At 38.9% G+C, this 21,724-nt stretch overlaps 1 protein-coding gene across 1 annotated transcript; it reads left to right on the top strand.

The window, feature by feature from the left end:
* Nucleotides 1-1,983: 1,983 nt before the first annotated feature.
* Nucleotides 1,984-19,851, top strand: scn1bb (sodium channel, voltage-gated, type I, beta b). The gene is made up of 6 exons (XM_036576879.1): nt 1,984-3,739; nt 10,654-10,820; nt 11,713-11,950; nt 13,525-13,666; nt 14,509-14,580; nt 18,437-19,851. The coding sequence occupies exons 1-5, from the start codon at nt 3,658-3,660 to the stop codon at nt 14,573-14,575; spliced, it is 696 nt and encodes a 231-aa protein (XP_036432772.1). The 5' UTR covers nt 1,984-3,657; the 3' UTR covers nt 14,576-14,580; nt 18,437-19,851.
* The last annotated feature ends 1,873 nt before the right edge of the window (nt 19,852-21,724 follow it).

Below are 21,724 nucleotides of genomic sequence, written 5' to 3'. Positions count from 1 at the left end.
CTGCTGTCTGTAGTGATGTGACTAGCAGTCTGTGAACCAACCTTCAGGGTTAAACGGTGAATTGGCTGAAATAGGCTACATTAACTCCAGCGTTTAAGACCATTTATTGTTCAAACTGTGTTGAATGATCAGCAGAGCTTTATTTTACTGCAAAGGACGATTATTTTATTTTTACCCACAAATCTGATTCTGCTGTGGAGCCGCAACAGGGCAGTAAAAGAGCCGCATGCGGCTCCAGAGCCACATGTTGCCGAACCCTGATTTGACCTCACTAATGCTCTTGTAGCTGAATCCAATCAAATCCTCACAACAATGTTCCAACATCTAGTGTAATTCCCAAAAAACCAACAGTGAATCTACATGTGTTTTTCTATGTAATGTTTACACTCTCAGAAATAAAGGGACTGCACTGTCACTGGGGCAGGACCCCTCTTGTCACTGGGGTGGTTCCCTCAAGGGTACATCTCAGTAACTTTAGTCAGGGAACATAACTGAACCATAATCCACTGAAATGATATTTTCTAAGCTGTACTGACTCCACACACCCCGTCTCGCCTCCAGGCTTTTATTTTATTGTTCTGTTTTAAACAATAAGGTTATGAAAAGGTACAGATACGAATTTTTCACCTGGGAAGAACTTATTTAAGGTTCACAATCAGACCTTAAAACCACTGTTGTACCTTTGAGGGAACATTTGCATTGTTTGTATCTTGATAAATGAAAAATATTCCTGCACAGAACCTTTATTTCTAACAGTGCATGATGGTAACATAGTGGTAAATCAGAAACAATACATTTTCTTTGGGGACTGTTTTGCCTCACAGCCCCCACCATCAGCGCTGGTTCAGCGTCTGACTGCACTGTGATTGATCACCTCTCTGACTTTAGGGGTTCATCTTTTTCATTTTAGACCAAAAGCAAAGCGAAAAGAGAAGAATACACTCTCAAAAAGACAGTTCTTCAAGGGTTCTTTAGTAAAGAAAATGGTTCTATATAGAACCATGAACACTCAATTCTTTAGATTGATGGAGAATGTGCTGTGCAATGTCAAGCTTGTTACAATAGAAGAACCCTTTTTGTGCTATGTAGAACCCTTTTTGACGGTGCTATATAGAATCATCTACAGCACATTCTCCATCAATCTGAAGAACCTTTTCATCATCAAATTTTATTCATGCAAAGGGTTCTTTGAGTGTTTATGATTCTATATAGAACCATTTTCTTTACTAAAGAAGAACCAACTTGAAGAACCATCATTTTGAAGTATGTAAAGCCTAACAAACTTCAGGTCCTAAGCTGACAACTATGCTGCAAATGTCAGGTTTCACCACAGTTCTAGAAGTTATTTAGTACTTAAGTAGTTCTAAGCTGCTATTGTTGTATTTCTATTCAAGTTTTATTATTATTATTATTATTATTATTATTATTTCCTCCTCCACATGCCTCTGTATGTCCTACACTCTAAACATTAGGAACGCCTGCCTTCCACTCTGAACCACTCTTAAAAAAGATGGTTCCTCAAGGGTTTCTACAGTAAAGACAATGGTTCTATAGAACCATCTACAGCACATTCCCCATCAGTCTGAAGAACGCTTTCATGATGCAATGAACCCTTTAGTCGTGCAAAGGGCATTTTTGTGTTCATGATTCTTTCTATAACCATTTTCTTTACTAAGGAACCCTTGAAGAACCATCTTTTCAAGTGTGTAGAGCCTAACAAACTTCGGTTCATGTGCTGATAGACGCTGGATGTGCCAAGACGTTCCACGTCAGTTGGAGACATTTTTCAGGACTTAGCTAGTTCTTAGCTGCTCCTGTTGTATTTCCACCCAAGTCGTTTTATTATCATTATTATTATTATTATTGTTATTATTATTATTATTATTATTTTCTCCTCCACGTGCCTTTGTATGTCCTATACTCTAAACATTAGGAACGCCTGCCTTCCACTCCTAAAAAAGGTGGTTCCTCAAGGGTTCTTCAGTAAAGACAATGGTTCTATATAGCACCAAAAGGGTTCTGTTATTGCCAAGCTTGTAGCAGTAGAATGACTCTTTTTGGTGCTACATAAAAAGGTTCTATATGAAACCATATACAACACATTCTCCCTCAATCTGAAGAACAGCTGCACCATGTAAAGAACCGTTTAAGCATGCACATGGTTCCTCAAGTATTCATGGTTCCATATAGAACCACTGTCTTTATTAAAGAACCCTTGAAGAACCATCTTTTTTGTCAGCGTGCTATTGGCTAGTGGCTCACTCTCCCAAGCCAACCACCGCTCTGGAAACCGAACCTAGAAGCCAATCGTAGCGCTGGTAGGCGCGGGTTTGTCGGAATACGGGCGGAGCTTTCCGAAATACGGGTGGGAAAAATAATAGCCGGTCTCAGCTCCGGATTTTACCGCAATGCATCAGACGTAGCCTCTCTCTCTCTCTCTCTCTCTCTCTCTCTCTCTCTCTCCTCTCTCTCTATATCTGGACTCATTCTGCTGGACTTTATTCGGCTCAGGATGGCTTTGCAGCTCGTGAACAGATAACCTGCTTTCTTTCTTTCTTCCTTTCTTCTCGTAGCAATACCTGCGTGACTGAGACTGACTGTACTGACCCTACCAACACGCAGTGGACTTTACTCGCTTCTCCTATTTTATTTTTCCTTTCAGAGGGCAAAAAGACGAGAGGAAAGGGCAGAGAGGACAGGAGCGCGTGAGCTTACTGCCCCCAAAACCATACAGCCTCGTGCGATGCGCTAAACGCGGAGCAGAGGAATCATTTGCATGTAAATAGAGTTATGCTGATTGACCGCCGGTCGACTTTACGCACATTTGTCGAGTTTATCCTGCAAAGCTGCATGCAGGCCTTGCAGGGGTACCGAACGCATGTGACGCCACGTTAACGCGCTTCTCATCTGTTTTTGTTTTTGTTTTCTTTTTCTTTTTGCATAGAAATTGAACTATTTTAAGGAGCCTCTTTCACGTATAACAAGGTGTGGAGCATCATTTTAAAGAATATGCGTGTAGAATGACGTCTACAGATCTCAGGACTATCAGTCTCAGGTTAAAGTAGTTCATTGATTGCCTGCTTGCAGTCCAGCTGTCAGAGGCTTCCTCTGCAGTGCTCATGGGGGTTTGTTTCTGAGGCGAGGGTTCTTCAAAAAAAGGAGCAATAAAGAGTTGAGAAGAGTGCACTTGTGCACTTTTGCTATGCACGTAGAGCCAAAGACTCGAGCATGTGTGCTTGAAAGGAGCTGCAGTGCAGCTCAGCTGCTGTGTGTTTGGCACGTTTTAGTCTTCCGCTAAGCTCCTCGGGGCCTTGAAGCACTACTTCAGATGACGTACTGTAACCTAAAGCCGCACAGTCACTGACTCAGAGGCCTAGAGCCTGAAAAAAGTCTTCCACAGATCCTTACGTAGCTGAGTGAGTGGTGAAACTCTTACTAGATTAACAGACTGAGGGCTCAGGAGGCCTCAGGTGGTCAGAAAGCCTCCAGAGATAGACTAGACTGGAGGTCGGGACTGAGAAGACAGATCTTCTGTCTACTTGCTGCTAAAGCCACAGTGCTGCTGACCCTGTGAAGACTCAGAGGTGGTCTTACTCACAAGAGAAACAAGTGAGGTCATCAGCAACCAGAGGCCAATCCCTTCTTCCCGCAGCCAGGATGGAACGCACAGCGCATCACTTCCTGTCCGGCATGTCTGCCAGGTGCTTCTTGTTCCTGTGTGTGCTCTGTGCTCTGTGTGGTGAGTCGGCATTTTCTCGCAGCAGCACTTACCGCATGTAGCGGGACGTTCCGTAACACTCTAACCTTGAGCCACCTTGATCTTGTCCTCCGTTTTTTTCATGGATTTTATTTCCCCTGATTTATGTGGTTTAAAAGACAGTCTTAATTAGTTTTTACACAAACTCTATTTTTTAAACAGGCTGTTTTTGTTACTGTGCCTTTAAGACTGATGTGTGTAAATGAGCCCTGTTCTGATTGGCTGCCCTGTATCGCACCTCCTTCAAAGAGCCATTCAGGATGAAACACTCCTTATAACTTCAGTGTGAATGGGTGGGGCTAAATTGCCATGGACCATTTTACCAAATTAGTTCAAACTGCTGTCTCACATTAAAAAAACAAAACTATTGGAAAAACAAAACAATTAAGTATTCAGACCTTAAATATTTACAGGAATTATGTTAAGATCTAATTAAACCCAAGGCATTATTGACATAGTAAACTTACACTTCTAATAATAATACTTCATTTTTTTGCATTTTTTAAAATAAACAAGTGTAGCTAAAAGTTTAAGATTTATCATGAGTTTGATTTATAAATGAAAAAAATGAAAAATACTGTCCCATACTGTCTACACAGAGAGTTTTTGTCTGTAGGCGGAGCCTTATTTTAGCCACGCCCCTGCATTTTAGAGCAGGAAGTGGGGCTGCGTCCCATTCCTTATGGCTACATGGTGAGCAGTTAGATCCCACTGTTTTGAAAATCAGTGTGGAACATTAAAATTGTCACCACTGAAACACATATTTTTGCAATTCAGTGAACAATTTTGTGTTTTAAAGCTTGTTTGTTAGTCGTGTACTGGCTGGAGTTCAGCTTAAAATGAACTATAATTCATCTATAATTCATGTCATTACTGAAACAGTCACTACTGAAACATTTGATATATGAAATATATTCTGGAAGTGACAAAATGGAATATTCAATCATTTGTTTTCAATGAAATAAACAAAATTGGGGTCACTCAAAGCAATAGGATTTTAGTCTAATTCCAGATCAGTTAACCCTTTAAAATCCCAGGTTTATTACATGCTAAGACTTACACCAATCAGGCATAACATTACGACCACCTCCTTGTTTCTACGCTCATTGTCCATTTTATCAGCTCCACTTACTATATAGGTGCACTTTGTAGTTCTACAGTTACAGACTGTAGTCCATCTGTTTCTCTGCATACTTTGTTAGCCCCCTTTTACCCTGTTCTTCAGTGGTCAGGACCCCCATGGACCCTCACAGAGCAGGTACTATTTGGGTGGTGGATCATTCTCAGCACTGCAGTAACACTGACGTGGTGGTGGTGTGTTAGTGTGTGTTGTGCTGGTCTGAGTGGATTGCTGGACTGAGAATAGTCCACCAACCAAAAATATCCAGCCAACAGCGTCCTGTGGGCAGTGTCCTGTGGGCAGCGTCCTGTGACCACTGATGAAGGACTAGAGGATGACCAACACAAACTGTGCAGCAGCAGATGAGCTATCGCCTCTGACTTTACATCTACAAGGTGGACTGACAAGGTAGGAGTGTCTAATAGAGTGGACAGTGAGTGGACAGTGTTTAAAAACTCCAGCAGCAGTTTAGTTCCAGCAGCAACAATATAACAGTATAAACACTATTCTACTATCCTTTATACATCCCTCACCTCCGTCACCTCTGACTCTATCGTTACCTGAACACTAACTCAAAGCTCACATCCTGCCTGCTTAATAAAGCCCTGCAGATAAAGTGTCACTTTAAAGCTCCAGGCACTAGAGTTTCTTTCTTTCTTACAGCTTAATTACAAGTAAACTAATCCGTGTTAACCTGCACAACCTAAAGACGTCAATAAGACTGGTTACCGCGGAAAAGTGCTGATCCACCTCTGCATAAATAATGGTCATGCAGTAATGAAATGTACTTGAAGTGGCTAAAAACAGTGCTTCTCAAAGGCATTCAATCTCCTTAAAAGTCATCTGATTTGTTTGCATTACAAATGACACTGATATTTTATGCCGTGTTATGCTTATTTCAAATCCCTGACCCTCAAATTTAATTCCTTTAACGTGATATTGGTTTTCTAAAGAAAATATTTGGGGACAAAAACGACTACCTGAAAAATGCGGTTTGCGTAAGTATTCAATCCCTGTTCTCCAGGTTTACACGGATGAAAGATATGGCCTAATGAGAACACAGTTGGCTTACAAGTGGCCTCTACCTGTGAATCATTAAAAAATTCTGCTTTTCTGGAAAAAAGACCCCCTCAATTCAAGTATCACTGCTCAGACTGTGAATCTGAAGGAAACTGTGAAAATGAGTCCATAGAGCACTTTAATGTAATCAGAGAAGAGGTTATGTAGGAAAAGGCTACAAAATAATATCCAAGTGTTTGGATATTCCAGTGGGCAGTTATGAGGAATTGGAAGCTACACCATACCACTCGGGCACTGCCTAGACAAGGCCGTCCCTCAAAACTCAGCATCAGAGCAAGAAGGGAACTTGTGAAGCCACAGAGAGGCCAACAGTCACTTTTTTTCAGCTGGTGAGACTGGAGTGAAGGTGCACCAGTCAGCATTATCAAGAGCTCTGCAAACAACTGGCCTGTATAGGAAGTGACTAGAACGAAGCCATCACTAGAGAAAAACCTCATTAAAGCTTCTGTACAGAGCTAAAATGTGGGATAAGGTTTTGTTGTCAGATGAGACGAAAACTGAGCCTTTTGGCTAAAATTTAAAACACAGTATGGCAAAAATGAATACTGCTCATTCCTCAACACATAGCATCCCAACAGTGAAGCATGGTGGTGGCAGTGTCATGTTGTGGAGAAGCTTTTCCTGAACTGTAGAGTGTGTGCATGGTGCAAAATACAGGAACATACTGCTAGACAAGTCTGCTTGGGAGCTTGGAAGAAGCTTCATCTTTCAGCAGGACAGGGAACCCAAAGCTTCACAGGACTGGCTGAAAAACAAAAAGGTCAGTGTTCTACAATGGCCAAGTCAAAGTCCAGATCTCACTCCCAATTGAGAATCTGTGTCAAGTTAATCTGTGTTAAAGCTGTTATTGCAGCAAACGGTGGTTCTGCCAAGTACTAGTCTGAAGGGGTCGAATACTCACGCAAGCAGAATATTTAAAAATATCTACGGACAAATAATACATTTTTGCCTTGAGAATTTACTTTAAGAGCATATTTGTTTGCAATAAAAGTTCAGCCTGGAACAGTATTTTACTGTATATGTGTCGTTTGTAACCCAGACGAATCTGATGACTCTTAAGAGGGTTGGATACTTTTGCAAGGTATTGAATAAAGTAACAGTGATTTTAAAACAAATCCTCTGTCAAATGTGAAAAAAACATCTCAACGCAGCTTAAACTAGACAAAAATACCAGATTCCCAAGTCCAAGTTTTTAACACTTCAATATGGGGAACATTATAACACCCCTTTATTGTTATTAACACGCCAGTAGTTGGTACCTAACCAGGTCCACATTACTAATTTTTGAAACAGTAACTAGGGTGAAAGTCAGGGTCAAAGACCAGGGTTTTCACTTTAGAATAAGGCGCTTGTTTGTATTAACAGAGACATCTGATGGATTTACAGTTGTGATTTTGATAAGAATCATAAAAAAACTAGTGATTTGAAAAGAAAAATTCTGATGTGATGGTATTTTATTACAGAGTTCAGCAATGAGCACATTATATATATATACATACATACATACATCATCTAAACCGCTTATCCTTCTGGGTCGCGGTGGGGTGCTGGAGCCCATCCCAGCCGTCACTGGGCGGAAGGCAGGACACACCCTGGACAGGTTACATATATATATATATATATATATATATATATTATATATATATATATATATATATATATATATATATATAATTCTGGAAACACTTCATACACCCTAATTGTTGCTAGATGAAATGTTAATGAGCCAGTTGATTGCCAGCTTGATGGCTTGGTGGTGCTTAATAAGAGCCTTAAGCATTATAATGCCCCCTATAATGCCCCTATTGTTTTTTTTTAATATTCAGTACTGTACTGTATGTTAGATTTTTCACATGACCGCTGTATTTCAAGACTATGGAGGAAATGTCTGGTTGGGAGTTGAGGTGTTCATCATTACTGTTTTTGACAAAGTAGAAGAAACTATGCTTCCTCTTTAAATTATTAGGTAATCGTTTCCTGTATATTTAAACGTCTCTGAGATATTCTGGGACAAAGGCAGAGTTGTCAGTTTTCAGCTGTTACTTCACTCACCTGAGTGAAGATGAAAGTACAGCAGGAATAGGAATCCTGCGGGCATAAAACTGTCAGTAAGCGCTTCAGAAGACAATAATAACTCCATGAAAAAGCCCAGTTGTTGTTGAAATCTGCACCCATAAAATGCAGCCAGATGACGAACTGCCAGTTGAACATCACAGGCTGCTGCTATCAGACTCACTTTAACTGGTTTTCACTTTATATTCTCTTTATAACTGGAGATATTTTGCCCTCACTAGAGTAGGCTGAGCAGGTCAGTAGAAAGCTCAAGTCAAGACAGCTTTATTGTCAATACTACAATATGTACAGGACATACATATTGAAATTGCGTTACTCTCGGACCCCATGGTGTAGCAATAACATTAAATAGACAGCAAACAGGAAATGTGTGAATGAAATAGACACTAAATAAACACTAAACACTAATCGTAAAAATAAACACTAATTGTAGAAAAATAGAATAATAAAAAAAAACTAATATAAATATAAGAAGGTCCCTGAATTTAACAATAAAGTGACAAAGCTAACTGGCTAAAGGCAAACAGACTAATGCTACAATAATAAAAGATAGATGCCAAGTTCAAGCCATTAAAGAATGAGTTAATGCATTACTGCAACCTGCAAAGTAAAGAATATGTTACTTATTTAAATGTTACAAACTTAAAATATCTGTATTTAAACTTCACTGACATCAAAATCCAGTCCCTGTGCCGAGCTAACACCACTAGTTTGACGCTAACATCATAGTGAAAAATGACCTAGTAGAAAGGAGCGTTATCATAATAGTTTTTGCTCTGTAATGGCAAACACTTCATAGGTTTGACATGGATTTGATATAGACTGTAGTAGCATGAGCAGTAATTGCTGTAGGCTATAAACACGATCCACTGACTTAAACAGTTCTCTTACACAGGTTCAGGTTTCTGTTGACAGATCGATTACAAACATCAGGACAAAAGCAAGAACCACAACGATAAAGAATATATTATTTATATATATATATATATATATATATATATATATATATATATATATATATATATATATTATTATTATTATATATTATTTATATATAATATATAATAATAATAATAATATATATTATATAAAGCAAAATATAAAATTATATATAAAATTATAATATTATATAAAAGCAAGAACCACAACGATAAAGAATATATTATTTATATATATATATATATATATATATATATATTATTATGATATATTATTTATATATATATATATATATATATATATATATATATATATATATATATATATTTCTATCATGTTAGGATATTCAAAGCATTTAATATGTCGTCTGTATACACTGCGCCACAGGTTCCATACATGAGCCTGTCGAAACATCATGGGGTGCACTAATAACATGAATAAAATTGTGTCCTTATTTCCCTCTAATGGTAAAACCTGATAAAGAATAAAACACGTTTCCCTCTCAGTAGGAGAAACAGTGTATTTTCAGCGAATGCATTACAAACACAAAACAACCTGAATATGTCGTGGTGTTGAGCTGTTTTCATGCCTCAGATGTCCTGTGGAAGTATTTTGGTGCTGCATCTTACAACACAATTCTAAAAAAGTCGGGACGTTGTGTGAAATAAAAACAGAAAGCAGAAACGAGTAAACAATGTTTGACCTGTATCACATTAAAAGCAGTGCAAAAACACAGTATTTGGTATTTTATCTTATGAACTGATTTTTTTTTTTTCATAAATACAAACTCATTCCAAATGTGAAGCCAAAAAGGTTGGGACAGGAGCATGTTCACCACTTTGTTACATCAGCTTTACTTTTAACAGCAGCTAATAATCGTTTGGGGACTGACGATACAAACTGTTCGAGTTTTGAAAGCTAATTTCTTTGTCATTCTTCAGTTATACAAGTCTTCAGCTGTGCAACCATACAGGGCCTTTGTTGTTGAATTTTGAATACGCCTCTTCTCCTAGCATCACTGCAGTGATGTATTGCATATATACAGTACTGTGCAAAAGTCTCCGGCACCTAAGCAGATTATTTAAAACCATTTATCTTGGCAGTAAGTGTATTTTAATCATATGTCATTAGAATAAATGCAAATAAACATAAATACTGTAAAAAAAAAAAAGTAACTAAGAATTCTTGTCCTCAAAAATGTAGTTGATATTCTGTGAGCTAGTTTAGAACAAACTTTGGTTCCAGATTTCTCCTGGACGCCTCCGGCCTTCGCATATATCTGTTACGTTCCATTGCAGCACTCTTGATTTAACATGATAAAGCATTGATTGATTGATGATAACTACGAGTAATACTGAGCTTCCACGAGGAGGCGTTCAGAAATGGTTAAACAAACACATTGACATACACAAAAGCACTACTCATTTCATTTGTATTTACTGTAATAGTGTTTCTTTTTTCTTTTTCTTCTTGAATATAATTTTCCCAGGTGCCTGAAAGTCTTGTACGTTACTGACTGAGCACATTTCATCACTGTAAAACATGTTTAGTCTGTTTAAGTGGTTTCATTCAAGTCACATTAATATTTAATGTGAAGCACAGCAAAGCATTTTAAAGATTTTTTATCAATCCAAATAAACCTGTTGATGTTCATGCTGTTTTTCTGTGTCTGTGTTTGCGGCAGTGTCCCTGAGTGACGGAGCGTGTGCTGAGGTGGACTCGGACACAGAGGCTGTGGTGGGTCAGGACTTTAAGCTGGGCTGCATCTCCTGTAAGATGAGACAAGAGGTGGTTGCTTCAGCTACGGTCGACTGGTACTTCAAAGCCAGAGGAGAGACCGAATTCGCACATGTGAGTTAACTGAGTGTATCAGAGAGAAGAAATGAGCTTTATCAGCTGCTTAACATTAGCATTGACCCATTAACACTAAAGTTAACCCCTTAAAGCATGAAGTAATCTCTTAGAACTAAAGTTAACCCCCTTAACACCAACGTTTGCACACTACATCGCTTACATATTAGTTTACTTACGTTATGATTCATAGTAAACACTGAATAGTAATATATATATATATATGTATATATATTATATTATATATATATATATATATATATATGAATAGTTCATAGTACCTAATGCATAATTTATAGCAATAAGTGAATCATTTATAGTAGTTAATCAACAAGTCATAGTATTTACTAAATCATTTATATTCATTACTGAATGATTTATATTCGTTACTGAATGTTTCATAGTGGTTAGTGAATAATTTACAGTAGTTACTCAGTAATTTATAACAATTACTGAATAATTCACAGTAGTTCCTAAATGATTTATAGTTATTTCTCAGCAGTTTATAGTATTTACTGAATAATTAATATCAGTCACTGAATAATGTATAGCAGTAAATAAATCATTTATAGTAGTTACTGAATGATGTACAGTAAATGAATCATTTATAGCAGTCACTGGATAATGTATAGAAGTAATTCAATCATTTATAGCAGTCACTGGATAATGTATAGAAGTAATTGAATCATTTATAGCAGTCACTGGACAATGTATAGAAGTAATTGAATCATTTCTAGCAGTAGAAAATGAATCATTTATAATAGTTACTGAATAATGCACAGTAGTTTTACAGCGGTTACTGAGCAAAGGTACTGAATAATGACACATGCAGTTTAAGGGGTTAAAACCCTGTGAGACTGTTGATCTGATGTTGTTGTCATTGCACACACAGATCTACTCCTATGACGGTGAGATGGCTACCATAATAGACGAGCGTTTTGAGGGTCGTGTGAACTGGACTGGCAGCAGTAAGACCACTGACCTGCAGGACGCTTCCATCTACCTCTTAAATGTTAACTTCAATGATTCGGGGGTTTACCGTTGTTTCTTCAGCCGGACACTGAGCTACATGTACAATGAGCACAAGGCCACAGCCTCCAAGTTGATTCACCTTAACGTGATGGCCAAAGGTACTTTGTTCCACATAAGAGCTCAAAAAACACTTCAAAGCCCTATTAATGGTGATACAGCTAAAAATGTACACACTTTACAGTTAAACTGTTCAGTTTTGTTTTTTGTCGCAGTATATCTTTGTTTTTTTCAAATAAAACCATTTTAAATGCTAAAGTAAACTTATTTTTGTTATTATTATATTATTTATTATATTATAGTCATGCATGCTTCAGTACCAGCTGGTCTACAGCTGCACAGGCAAGGCCCAGAGACCGCATGCTGACCGAGTCAGGCAGCTCCTCAGCCAGGCCTTGTTGCTCTATTAATTAATTACAGTGAAGACTGAGGTGTGAACAGAAGTTGATATGTTACCAGGAGAACAATGATGTCTTGATTGCTTGATTAGGTTTTGTGAGCGAAAAACATCAACAGAGAGTTTTTCTGTGCGTACAGTCAGATGCAAAAGTTTGTGCACCCCTGGTCAAATGACATGTTTTGTTGATTTTCTAAGTGAAAATAAGTGAACACATCCTCTACAGAGATACAATTCTGCACATTTCAATGCACAATTACTGTTTATTAGCTGAATTTTACATATTGGAGCATATTTTATTCTTTCCAGTATGTTCAACTCAGTAAATCAATAAAAATGTGCACTAAAATTTGCAGAAAAAGGCCAAATTCAAGTTTCCTGTAGAGGGTGTGTTAATTTATTCACACTTTAAAAAGTGAACAACAAAGCATTTACAGTGCTGCTTGGACGTTTGTGAACCCTTTAGAATTTTCTAGAACCAAATTCAACAAAATTGTCCTCAATAAATAAATGACCAAGTCTAATATTTTTGTCTCATTTGTTTAATTTGGTTCTCTTTATTTACTTTTAGAACTTTCGTGAAAATCTGATGAAGTTTTGGGTCAAATTTATTCAGAAATATAGAAAATTCTGAAGGTTCTATAAACTTTCAAGCACCACTGTAACTTGACCGCGGGTGTTCAAACTTTTGCATATGACTGTGCGTGTAGTGCCTTACCGCTCTGAAGAAGCAGCAGCATCTGCCTCATTGAGCTTGCGTGGCTGCTCCTGTCCCAAACCGAGACAGCATGACCAGCGGAGTGGACTGTTTCTGTGAGGCCTTCTCGTTTACTTTAGATTTACATACATATCGACCGTAAGCTGCTCTTTACTTTGTTTTCCGCTTGTCTTCTACAGTCCAAATTAAAATACAGTGTGTTTTGGACTGGGGTGCACTTTTCAGATGCACTGTGACAGTGACTGCAGAACGTCTGACACTCCACGTGCAGGCAAACCCGAACGTCACTGTGTGGCATCACGTCCAAAGCTTTGGAGTCGACTCTTGATTCTCAAATACCTGGAATCAGAGGACTGAGTCCCAGTGCTAAACAAATGTAATTTCCTACAATTGCTGTTATCTTACTGTAGAGTGGCTTTGCGGCCAGGACTTTTATACTGAAGGTTTAGTCTGATGTACTGTTTTTCACTTCCTTATTCCAAATTATATGGGACATGCACTGTAATTCTCTCTCTCTCTCTCTCTCTCTTTCTATCTCTCTCTCTCTCTCTCTCTCTCAGCGACACGTGGCACGGCCTCCATTGTTTCAGAGGTAATGATGTACGTGTCGATCATCGGGCTGCAGCTGTGGCTGCTGGTGGAAATGATTTACTGCTACAGAAAGATCGCCGCGGCCGGTGACGAGGCGCTCAGAGCCAGCGCGTCAGTAACGCATTCACCTCCTCGTTATAACACATCATTCATTCACTCCAGCGGCTAATGATGCACCTTGTACCTTGTGCTTCCACTCACTGGCCACTTTATTAGAAACACCAATCTTGTACTTCCACTCACTGGCCACTTTATTAGAAACACCTTCGTTGTACTTCCATTTTTTGGCCACTTTATTAGAAACACTTACCTTCCACTTCCACTCACTGGCCACTTTATTAGAAATGCTTACCTTGTACTTCCAGTCACTGGCCACTTTATTAGGAACACCTTTGTTGTACTTCCATTTTTGGCCACTTTATTAGAAACACCTTCCACTTCCACTCACTGGCCACTTTATTAGAAACACCTACTTTGTGCTTCCACTCACTGGCCACTTTATTAGAAACACCAACCTTGTACTTACATCAACTAGCCACTTTGTTAGAAACACCTACCTTGTACTTCCACTCACTGGCCACTTTATTAGAAACACCTTCGTTGTACTTCCATTTTTGGCCACTTTATTAGAAACACCTTCCTTGTGCTTCCACTCACTCTTCACTTTATTAGGAACACCTTTGTTGTACTTCCATTTTTGGCCATTTTATTAGAAACACATTCCACTTCCACTCACTGGCCACTTTATTAGAAACACCTACCTTGTGCTTGGCCTGCAAGGACTGGAGCCTGACTCATGTGAAGATCAGGCTCCACTACCCACATCATAATATCAGTTACTGTAATGGAAGTGACAAACCAGCAGTCTGAGTAAAAAAGTCATTATTAACATGTGTATAGTGTGATGTTCTGACATCCAACCCATTAACCCTGATCTCTTGTCTGTGTTTCAGTGCGGAGTATTTAGCAATAGCGTCAGAGAGTAAAGAAAACTGCGCAGGAGTGCAGGTGGCAGGATAACAGAGGTGAGTTTACAGAAATGCTGCTCAGGTTTGGTTCTGGCCAGTTCAGTGGTTCTCTAACTAAAACACTCTTAATTAATCTTATAATATGCAAAATAATTAACTGATTGGACAAGGCGTATTTAGAGTGGATCTAAATTTTGCAGACTAGGGCTACAGCAGGGAATACAAAACTACTGTCCTGTAAAGATTTATGATATGATGTTGTGATAAAACCTTGTATTTCCAAAATGGTAACTTTAAAGGAGGACTCAAGTCAAGTCAAGGTAAAAACCGCCTTAACTTTGAATGGGGCGTTAATGGAACAAGATTTTATTCCAAGTGATTTTGGAACGTTTCCCTTGGTCCATTCAGCATGAAATTTCAACACAACGTACAAAGCAGCTGGTGATTTCAAATAATGTAATAAAAACAACAAAAATGTGGACACAAAGTTTTGTTCTGACAGCAACAGTATATTAGAGTAGTTTTTAGTATTGAATTAATATAAAATGAAAGGTTATGAAGTATTAATACCAGAGAGCTAGGAGAATTTACACTCTGTATTGTCTTCCAGGTTTCTGAAATCCTAGAGGGCGCTCCTGAGCAAGTCAAAAATCAATGGGTTAAGATGGAGCATTTGAGCAAAATCATATTTTAACGCAGCTGTTATATTTTTAAGAGCTTTTAAACTCTAGTTATAGGAGTTTTACCATTTTGGCTGTTAATGTGTCTCAGTAGGTGCTGATGTACTAGTATAAGCCAAAAAAATATACGATAAACGAAAACGCAGACTTACTTGCTTTAAGCTTTAGCTCAGCTATAGCCACTTTTCTCACATCTCCAGCAGGATACAGTCTCGTAAAAGTAGAGGTTTCTTGTGAAATATCTTCAACGTTCGATTTTTATGAGGCTGAAGTCGCTACTGGAGTGCTTATAAATGCAAATAAGTCCATTCAACCAACAGTCTGCACACTAAATTCTCACTAACAGTGACTTTGAGGAGACGTCTCTGTGAGCGCTGCCTGAGAAAGGGCACACAGTGACCTGTCAGCTCAGCTTTATAGCAGCCGCTTCAGAATCAGTTGTGACTGAAACAGAGACAGACAGGCGGAGTCAGGGTCAGAACTGACCTTGGGTCAGCGCTGCTCCCACTAGCCGGCTGTCAGGAAGGCCTGGGCCAGCTCTCACAGCTGCCAGCAGAGATCTCATCACTAGCCATCACACTGTCCTCTGCTTTAGGACGCAGTTGATGTGCTGTTTTGATTCATAGCAGCTGACTGGTGTCAGTGTGTTATGCCTGTGGACGGTGAAGAGTCCTGACCGCTCATTAACAGAAACAGTTCTCAGCACTGCTTTTAATTGAATGTTTAAACTGAAATGCATTTGCAGAATTTCTCATTAAAAATAACTGCATCATTATCTTCTGGATTTGTGGTATGCACTGTATGTCATAATCTGATGTAAGGGTTACACTCAGAAAAATGGTTCTGTATAGTATTAAATAAGGGTTCTTTGGTTCATAACAATAGAAAACTCCTTTTTTGGTTCTGTATAGAACCATTTTTTAAAAGGTTCTTTAAAGAACCTTAAACAGGAGGTTCTCTTACAAAGAGATAAACCATTTAAGCTTTGATGAACTTTTTGTGCATTCAAATGGTTCTTTGTCATGGTTCTATATACAACCATCGCCTTACTAAAGAACCACTGAGGAACCCTCGTTTTAAGAGTGTTACTTTTCAATAAAGAGAAACAATAAAAAAAAAAGCCCTTCTAAAGTTTTTTATTATCCAAGGGTAAATTAATTGGGGTTAAATTGTAAGTTGCTTTTGCTTGGTGGTTGCTATGGTATTCCAGGTAGTTGCTATGGTGTTGCTATGTGGTTTGTATGGTATTCCAGTAGGTTGTTAGGGCGTTGCTTGGTGGGTGCTAGATCACAGTTATGGTACTCATAGTTGGTTGCTAAGTGTTGCTAAGTGGTTGCAGAGGTATTCAAGGTAGTTGCTAGGGTGTAACTAGGTGGTTACTAAAGTGTTCAGAAAGTTGCTAGGTGGTTGCTATCTTATCTCAGGTGGTTGCGAAGGCGTTCCTAAACAGTTCGTATGTCATTCCAAGTGGTTGCTGTGGTACTGGACGTAGTTGCTAGGGTGTTGTTAGGTGGCTCCTATCATATCTCTAGTGGTTGCTAAGGGTTTGCTAGGCCTTCCAGGTGGATGCTAGGCAGTTGGTACGGTATCTTTGGTGGTTGCTAGAGTGTTGCTGTGGTGGTTGCTAGTAAATATGTGAATGTGTATTTGTATGGAAGAGGGTGAGGGTGCGAGGTGTCTATTGTGGGATCATTTGTGGCAGTTAGATTTACATTGAACACTGACACCATTCATTTCCTATGGGGAAAAGTTTTTTGAACAAACTCATATGTACACTTTTGGTTCAAAAACAAGCTAATATAAGGGACAGTAAGTTGGCTTTGTTAAAACAACTCAATAAAAACAGCTTAAATGCTCACTAAACATGTCACGTGATCACAAAGCTAACCAATAAAACTTGGTTTTGGGTTGTCTCTTAAAAGCGGCTGCTGATTCAGAGAGTCAAATTTAGTCAGAAGACATTTTCAAAGTTTTTAGGCACAAGCAGAAAACGTAGAGCCCCCCGTTCGCTTCAGTTTAGTCTTTGGAACAGACAAAAGTATTTGATCAGATGACCTCATCTGACGATTGTATAGGGAGCTAATAATTCACTGATACTTTCACAGGCATTTGCCATGCAAAGCCTGATAGGCACAAGCTAACAGCCTAAACAGCTCCATCATTAATATCACAGGCTTGAATTAGAGCACTTACTATATGATTCTCTGTAAAACGGCAGTATAGGAGTCTAAAAAATGTCACCTGAATGTGTTACACGCTTCAGATGTCCGTGTTTCAGTCAGAAGTCGCATTAATCCCTGACTGAGTCTCAAACGACTCCGTACTCCCTAAACGGTGTGCAAGCTATGAAAGTTTAGAACTTCTAGCCTCAACAGCCAAATAGTGCATCATGTATCGAGTGTGGATGTGTCCGCGTCCCAAATGACTGTTTCTTAGCAATGTTTTGCACCGTTGGGCTGCAGGATCCAGTATTTGAATTCCTACGTAGTGCACTATGTAGGGAGCAGGGGGCCATTTGAGATTCAGCCCCAGCTTGAGGAGAGAGGCGCCGCTGGATTGGTGCTAAACAAGACTTGGTAGTGCTGTTCATTATTATATGACAAAAAGTCATGAAATGACCGCATTGTACAGCGATAGGTGACCGAACGTTCTCCTCATTTGGCGTTCAGTGGTTGCCTGGCAACGATACCATACTCCAAAGGAACTACATTTCTTGGCGGAATACTTTATGCCGATTATTATTAATAATAACTTAAATTATTTTCAGAAAAATTGTGTATTTTACCAGATTTTATGTCGGCTGCCATTGTATAAAAGCAATAAGCCACGAGAGGCCGAGCATTACAGTGATTTTATCACAGGAATGGGAGTTTTGGGCACTTTGCATCGTGCCTTCCCGTGATAAAATCGCAGTAACACATGGCCTCTTGTGGCTTATTGCTTTATTATATTACAAGGCAGGATGCCCAAAGTGTGGACCTGTGGATCTGATTTAGTCCACGAGAATGTTACTCAAACAGCATCCCCTCACCTGATGAGAGAATAAACACAATTTTAAACTATATATAATGTATCATGTTCTTATTTTTCTTTTAAAATGTATTTTTTAATTCATTTCAGTAACAGAATTCAGTGTAATGTCATGAAATACATTTTCAAAAACCACAAACTTTTGCCCCCCCCGTATATGTAAGATATTGTCATTGGGTTATACAGGTTTCTTCTGTTTACAGGTTCTTCCTGCGCTGCCCATGTCTGTCGCCACACTCTGGTCTTCCACTTCCTCTCCACTCCACTCACAAACGTCCAGGATGCCCCCATTTTTTATACAGCCTACTTCTTACCTGGTCCAGGACTGTCACAGAGAAACGTCTCCCAGCTTTCTGTCCTGTAGCGTGTCTGCACCACTTAGAGCTGCCTCTGCTCCAACACTCGAGTCGAATAGTGTTTTAGAGCACGGAAACAGCTCAGGCCTGTGCTGTGTAGCAGTTTCGCAGGATGGATGATTGGAAAATATGGACTTATAGGACTAAAACCTCCAGTTTGCATGAGTTTAATAATAATCACAGCATGACTCCAGCATCCCTCCTAACCAAGTATATGCTATACCTCATATATATGTATATAGATATATATAGATATATATATAGGCTTTGTTATGGAAACATGCTTCTCCTACCTACTGTGTGTATCCCAGCATTGAAATAGAAAAATAATGCAAATATTGCAATACTTTCACAATGCACTAGAGGTCAGTAAGGAGCAGTGATTTCTGCATAGTCTTGCTCACTTTTCAGGGCCATATTTACCATGGTGATGTATGCCAAACACCATGCGATGCTATGGGCGCATGTGCAAGCAGCCAGTGCTACATTGATATGCTGGGAGAACAGTTGGCTACAATGCTAGTTTGAGCCAATCTGTTCCTGTCTTTCAAGGATGGAGCTTTGTAAACCACGGCCTCAGATTACGAGGCTCAATGCTTGAATGGGCTTGTCCCATTTATACCTACACACCTTTTTTTTTCAAGCTTTAGTTCAACTTGCGGCTGTTGTCGGCCTGCGCACAAGATATCTCCAAGGGGCTTTATGAGCTTACTTGTTCAATCAAGTGAGTCTGTGGGCCACTTTTCCCAGACTAAGTCCGAGTCTAGACTCAAAAGAATTTCCATTGGTAATTGAGTGCCATTAAGTCCAAGGCTAGGCTTAACCCACGTCTGGGAAATCGGCCCTGTAAGTTTAGGCATAAGTGGATAGTTCATATTATCAACGACTACTAAATGTTTATTAGTGAATGTAATGACTCTATAAGAATGTCACTAGGGAACCAGCACTGAACGGCTCCACTCAGCGGTAGATTACCTCCTGCTAAAAATCCAATATGAGTAAAATAGTCCTAGGACTGTCTTAGAGCCCAAGTTTCTGCACTTTAGTCTTTTCAGTGAATGCATGATCAATCAGCAACTAAGCAATGCAAATATATTAGAAACCTAAAGCCTACTACTGCTACTTCATCACAATACTCGCTGCTTGACATTTTTAGGGCAAAATAAGATAATGCATCAAAGTGAACGGCAAAATATAAGCTGTGAAGGAAAATAATCTGTCGGGACAGAATTTATGTCAATTAAATAAGTGAAACAACGTCACTTTGGTGTGTTTTTCTTCCAGAGAAGTGTGGTTTTTGATTTGAAGATGCTGTAAAGAGGATAAAAATTTCTTTGTTTATTTTTTACAGCTTTTTTAATTTTAAATTTTTGCTTATCATGTAAGATATGCCAAATGACCTCATGTCCATGGACTTGTAAAAGTATGTGTTGTATGGGAGAACGGGGCACAAACTGACACGTGACAAAATATAACGTAGATATTATATGTAGTTAAACAGGTTCAAGTAGAATGTGCTTTTTGTCATGTTCTCATATTGTTGTAGCAACATCATCTGCAAATTTCAACAGCAATTGGACAGATATTTTTTTTTGGACCATAAAAGTAAGTTTTACATTTTTTCCGTTGCTGAGTTGTGTGTGAACGTCACAGAATTCACACCTATATTGTATTATATCTCCCACTTGCTGGTTATAAAGTACAGTTGTATGCAAAACTTTGAAGTGAAAATAAGTGAACATACTTTACAGGGAACACATTTAAATATGGCACTTTTTCCGTAAATGTTTGAGCACAGTTCCTATTTATTTGTGTTTGATTTGAGTTTAATGTAATGGAGAAAAAATGATCTTTGCACATACAAACACAAATAAACAGTAATGGTGCATTAAAATGTGCAGAAGTGTGTTCTTTGTAGGACACAGTTCTCTTAGAAAACTTGTTTTCACTTAGAAAGTCATTTGACTGGGGTGCACAAATTTTTGCACACGACTGTAGCACCGATTTAAAACACATAAACAGCTCAGAGTGAGAGCTAGCTAGGCTAAGGTGCAGCCTCCACATGGCAGAGTTAGTTTTAACAGTGTCACAACTAAGCCTCTCTGAATAAACAATCAGAGAAGTGTAAATATATAAATGCAAAAAGATTTTATGCAGATTCATCTCACAAACTTGGTGAAAATCTGTTGAGTAATAAGGAAGTTGTGGCTGATTTAATTCTGAGACTAATCGTCTTTCAGAACAAGTGATTTTGTTCACAAGCAGATCTTGACGGCTCCAACATGGCGGACGCCCAGACGTATCGCCTCAGATAGAGAACAACAGACAGCGCGGCATTTAGGTATGTATATCTATGGGAAACACCCTGGACAGGTTGCGAGTCCATCGCAGGGCAGACACACACGATGACACCTATGGGCAGTTTAGCATGTTCAATCAGACTGCAGGAGGAAACCCACGCAGACATGCGAACTCCACACAGGGCCCTGGTCGCCTGGCTGGGGAATCGAACCCAGGCCCTTCTTGCTGTGACCATTCTGTGCTGCCCCTAAAACCTCTTATTCTCCAGGGTGTATGTTGGTTTGTCCATCTGAATTAACATGACCAAATCATAAGGCAAATAATTCAGTAACTGCATGAAATAAATGTACATTGTATATTTATTTATTTATTTATTTTTTTGGGGGGGGAAAAGCTCCCCTTAAATTAACAAAACATGTGTTTTATGATCTACACATATTTCTATCTGCTTACAATTTACTGCTGAAAGCCAAACATCTCAGACGCTCTTTGTATTATTTTATAAAATAATTGTTACAGAGCAGATCACTGAAGAGACGCCATCTGTTTATAGTTTATCGCCCAGATTTGTGGAAAAATGGGTCGACTTTCAGTAGATAAACAAATTGTGAGTTCAGCTTCTTCTGTTATAAGAGTTACAGCTCTCATATGACCCCCACCTTTTGAATGTAGCTTATGAAATATGAAAGTTATGAAGAATATGACGAAGTGTGTTTTGGAACCACCGGTTGCATTTACATTAACCTTCACTGGAATTAAGGGGCCTGAAAAACAGCCACAGCCGATTATCCCTCCTCCACCAAACTTTACTGTCAGCACCATGCATTCCGGTAG

Source organism: Colossoma macropomum, unplaced genomic scaffold (genome assembly GCF_904425465.1).
Source record: "Colossoma macropomum unplaced genomic scaffold, Colossoma_macropomum, whole genome shotgun sequence".
Lineage (NCBI taxonomy): Eukaryota > Metazoa > Chordata > Actinopteri > Characiformes > Serrasalmidae > Colossoma > Colossoma macropomum.
This window is presented reverse-complemented; position numbering and strand designations above follow the sequence as displayed.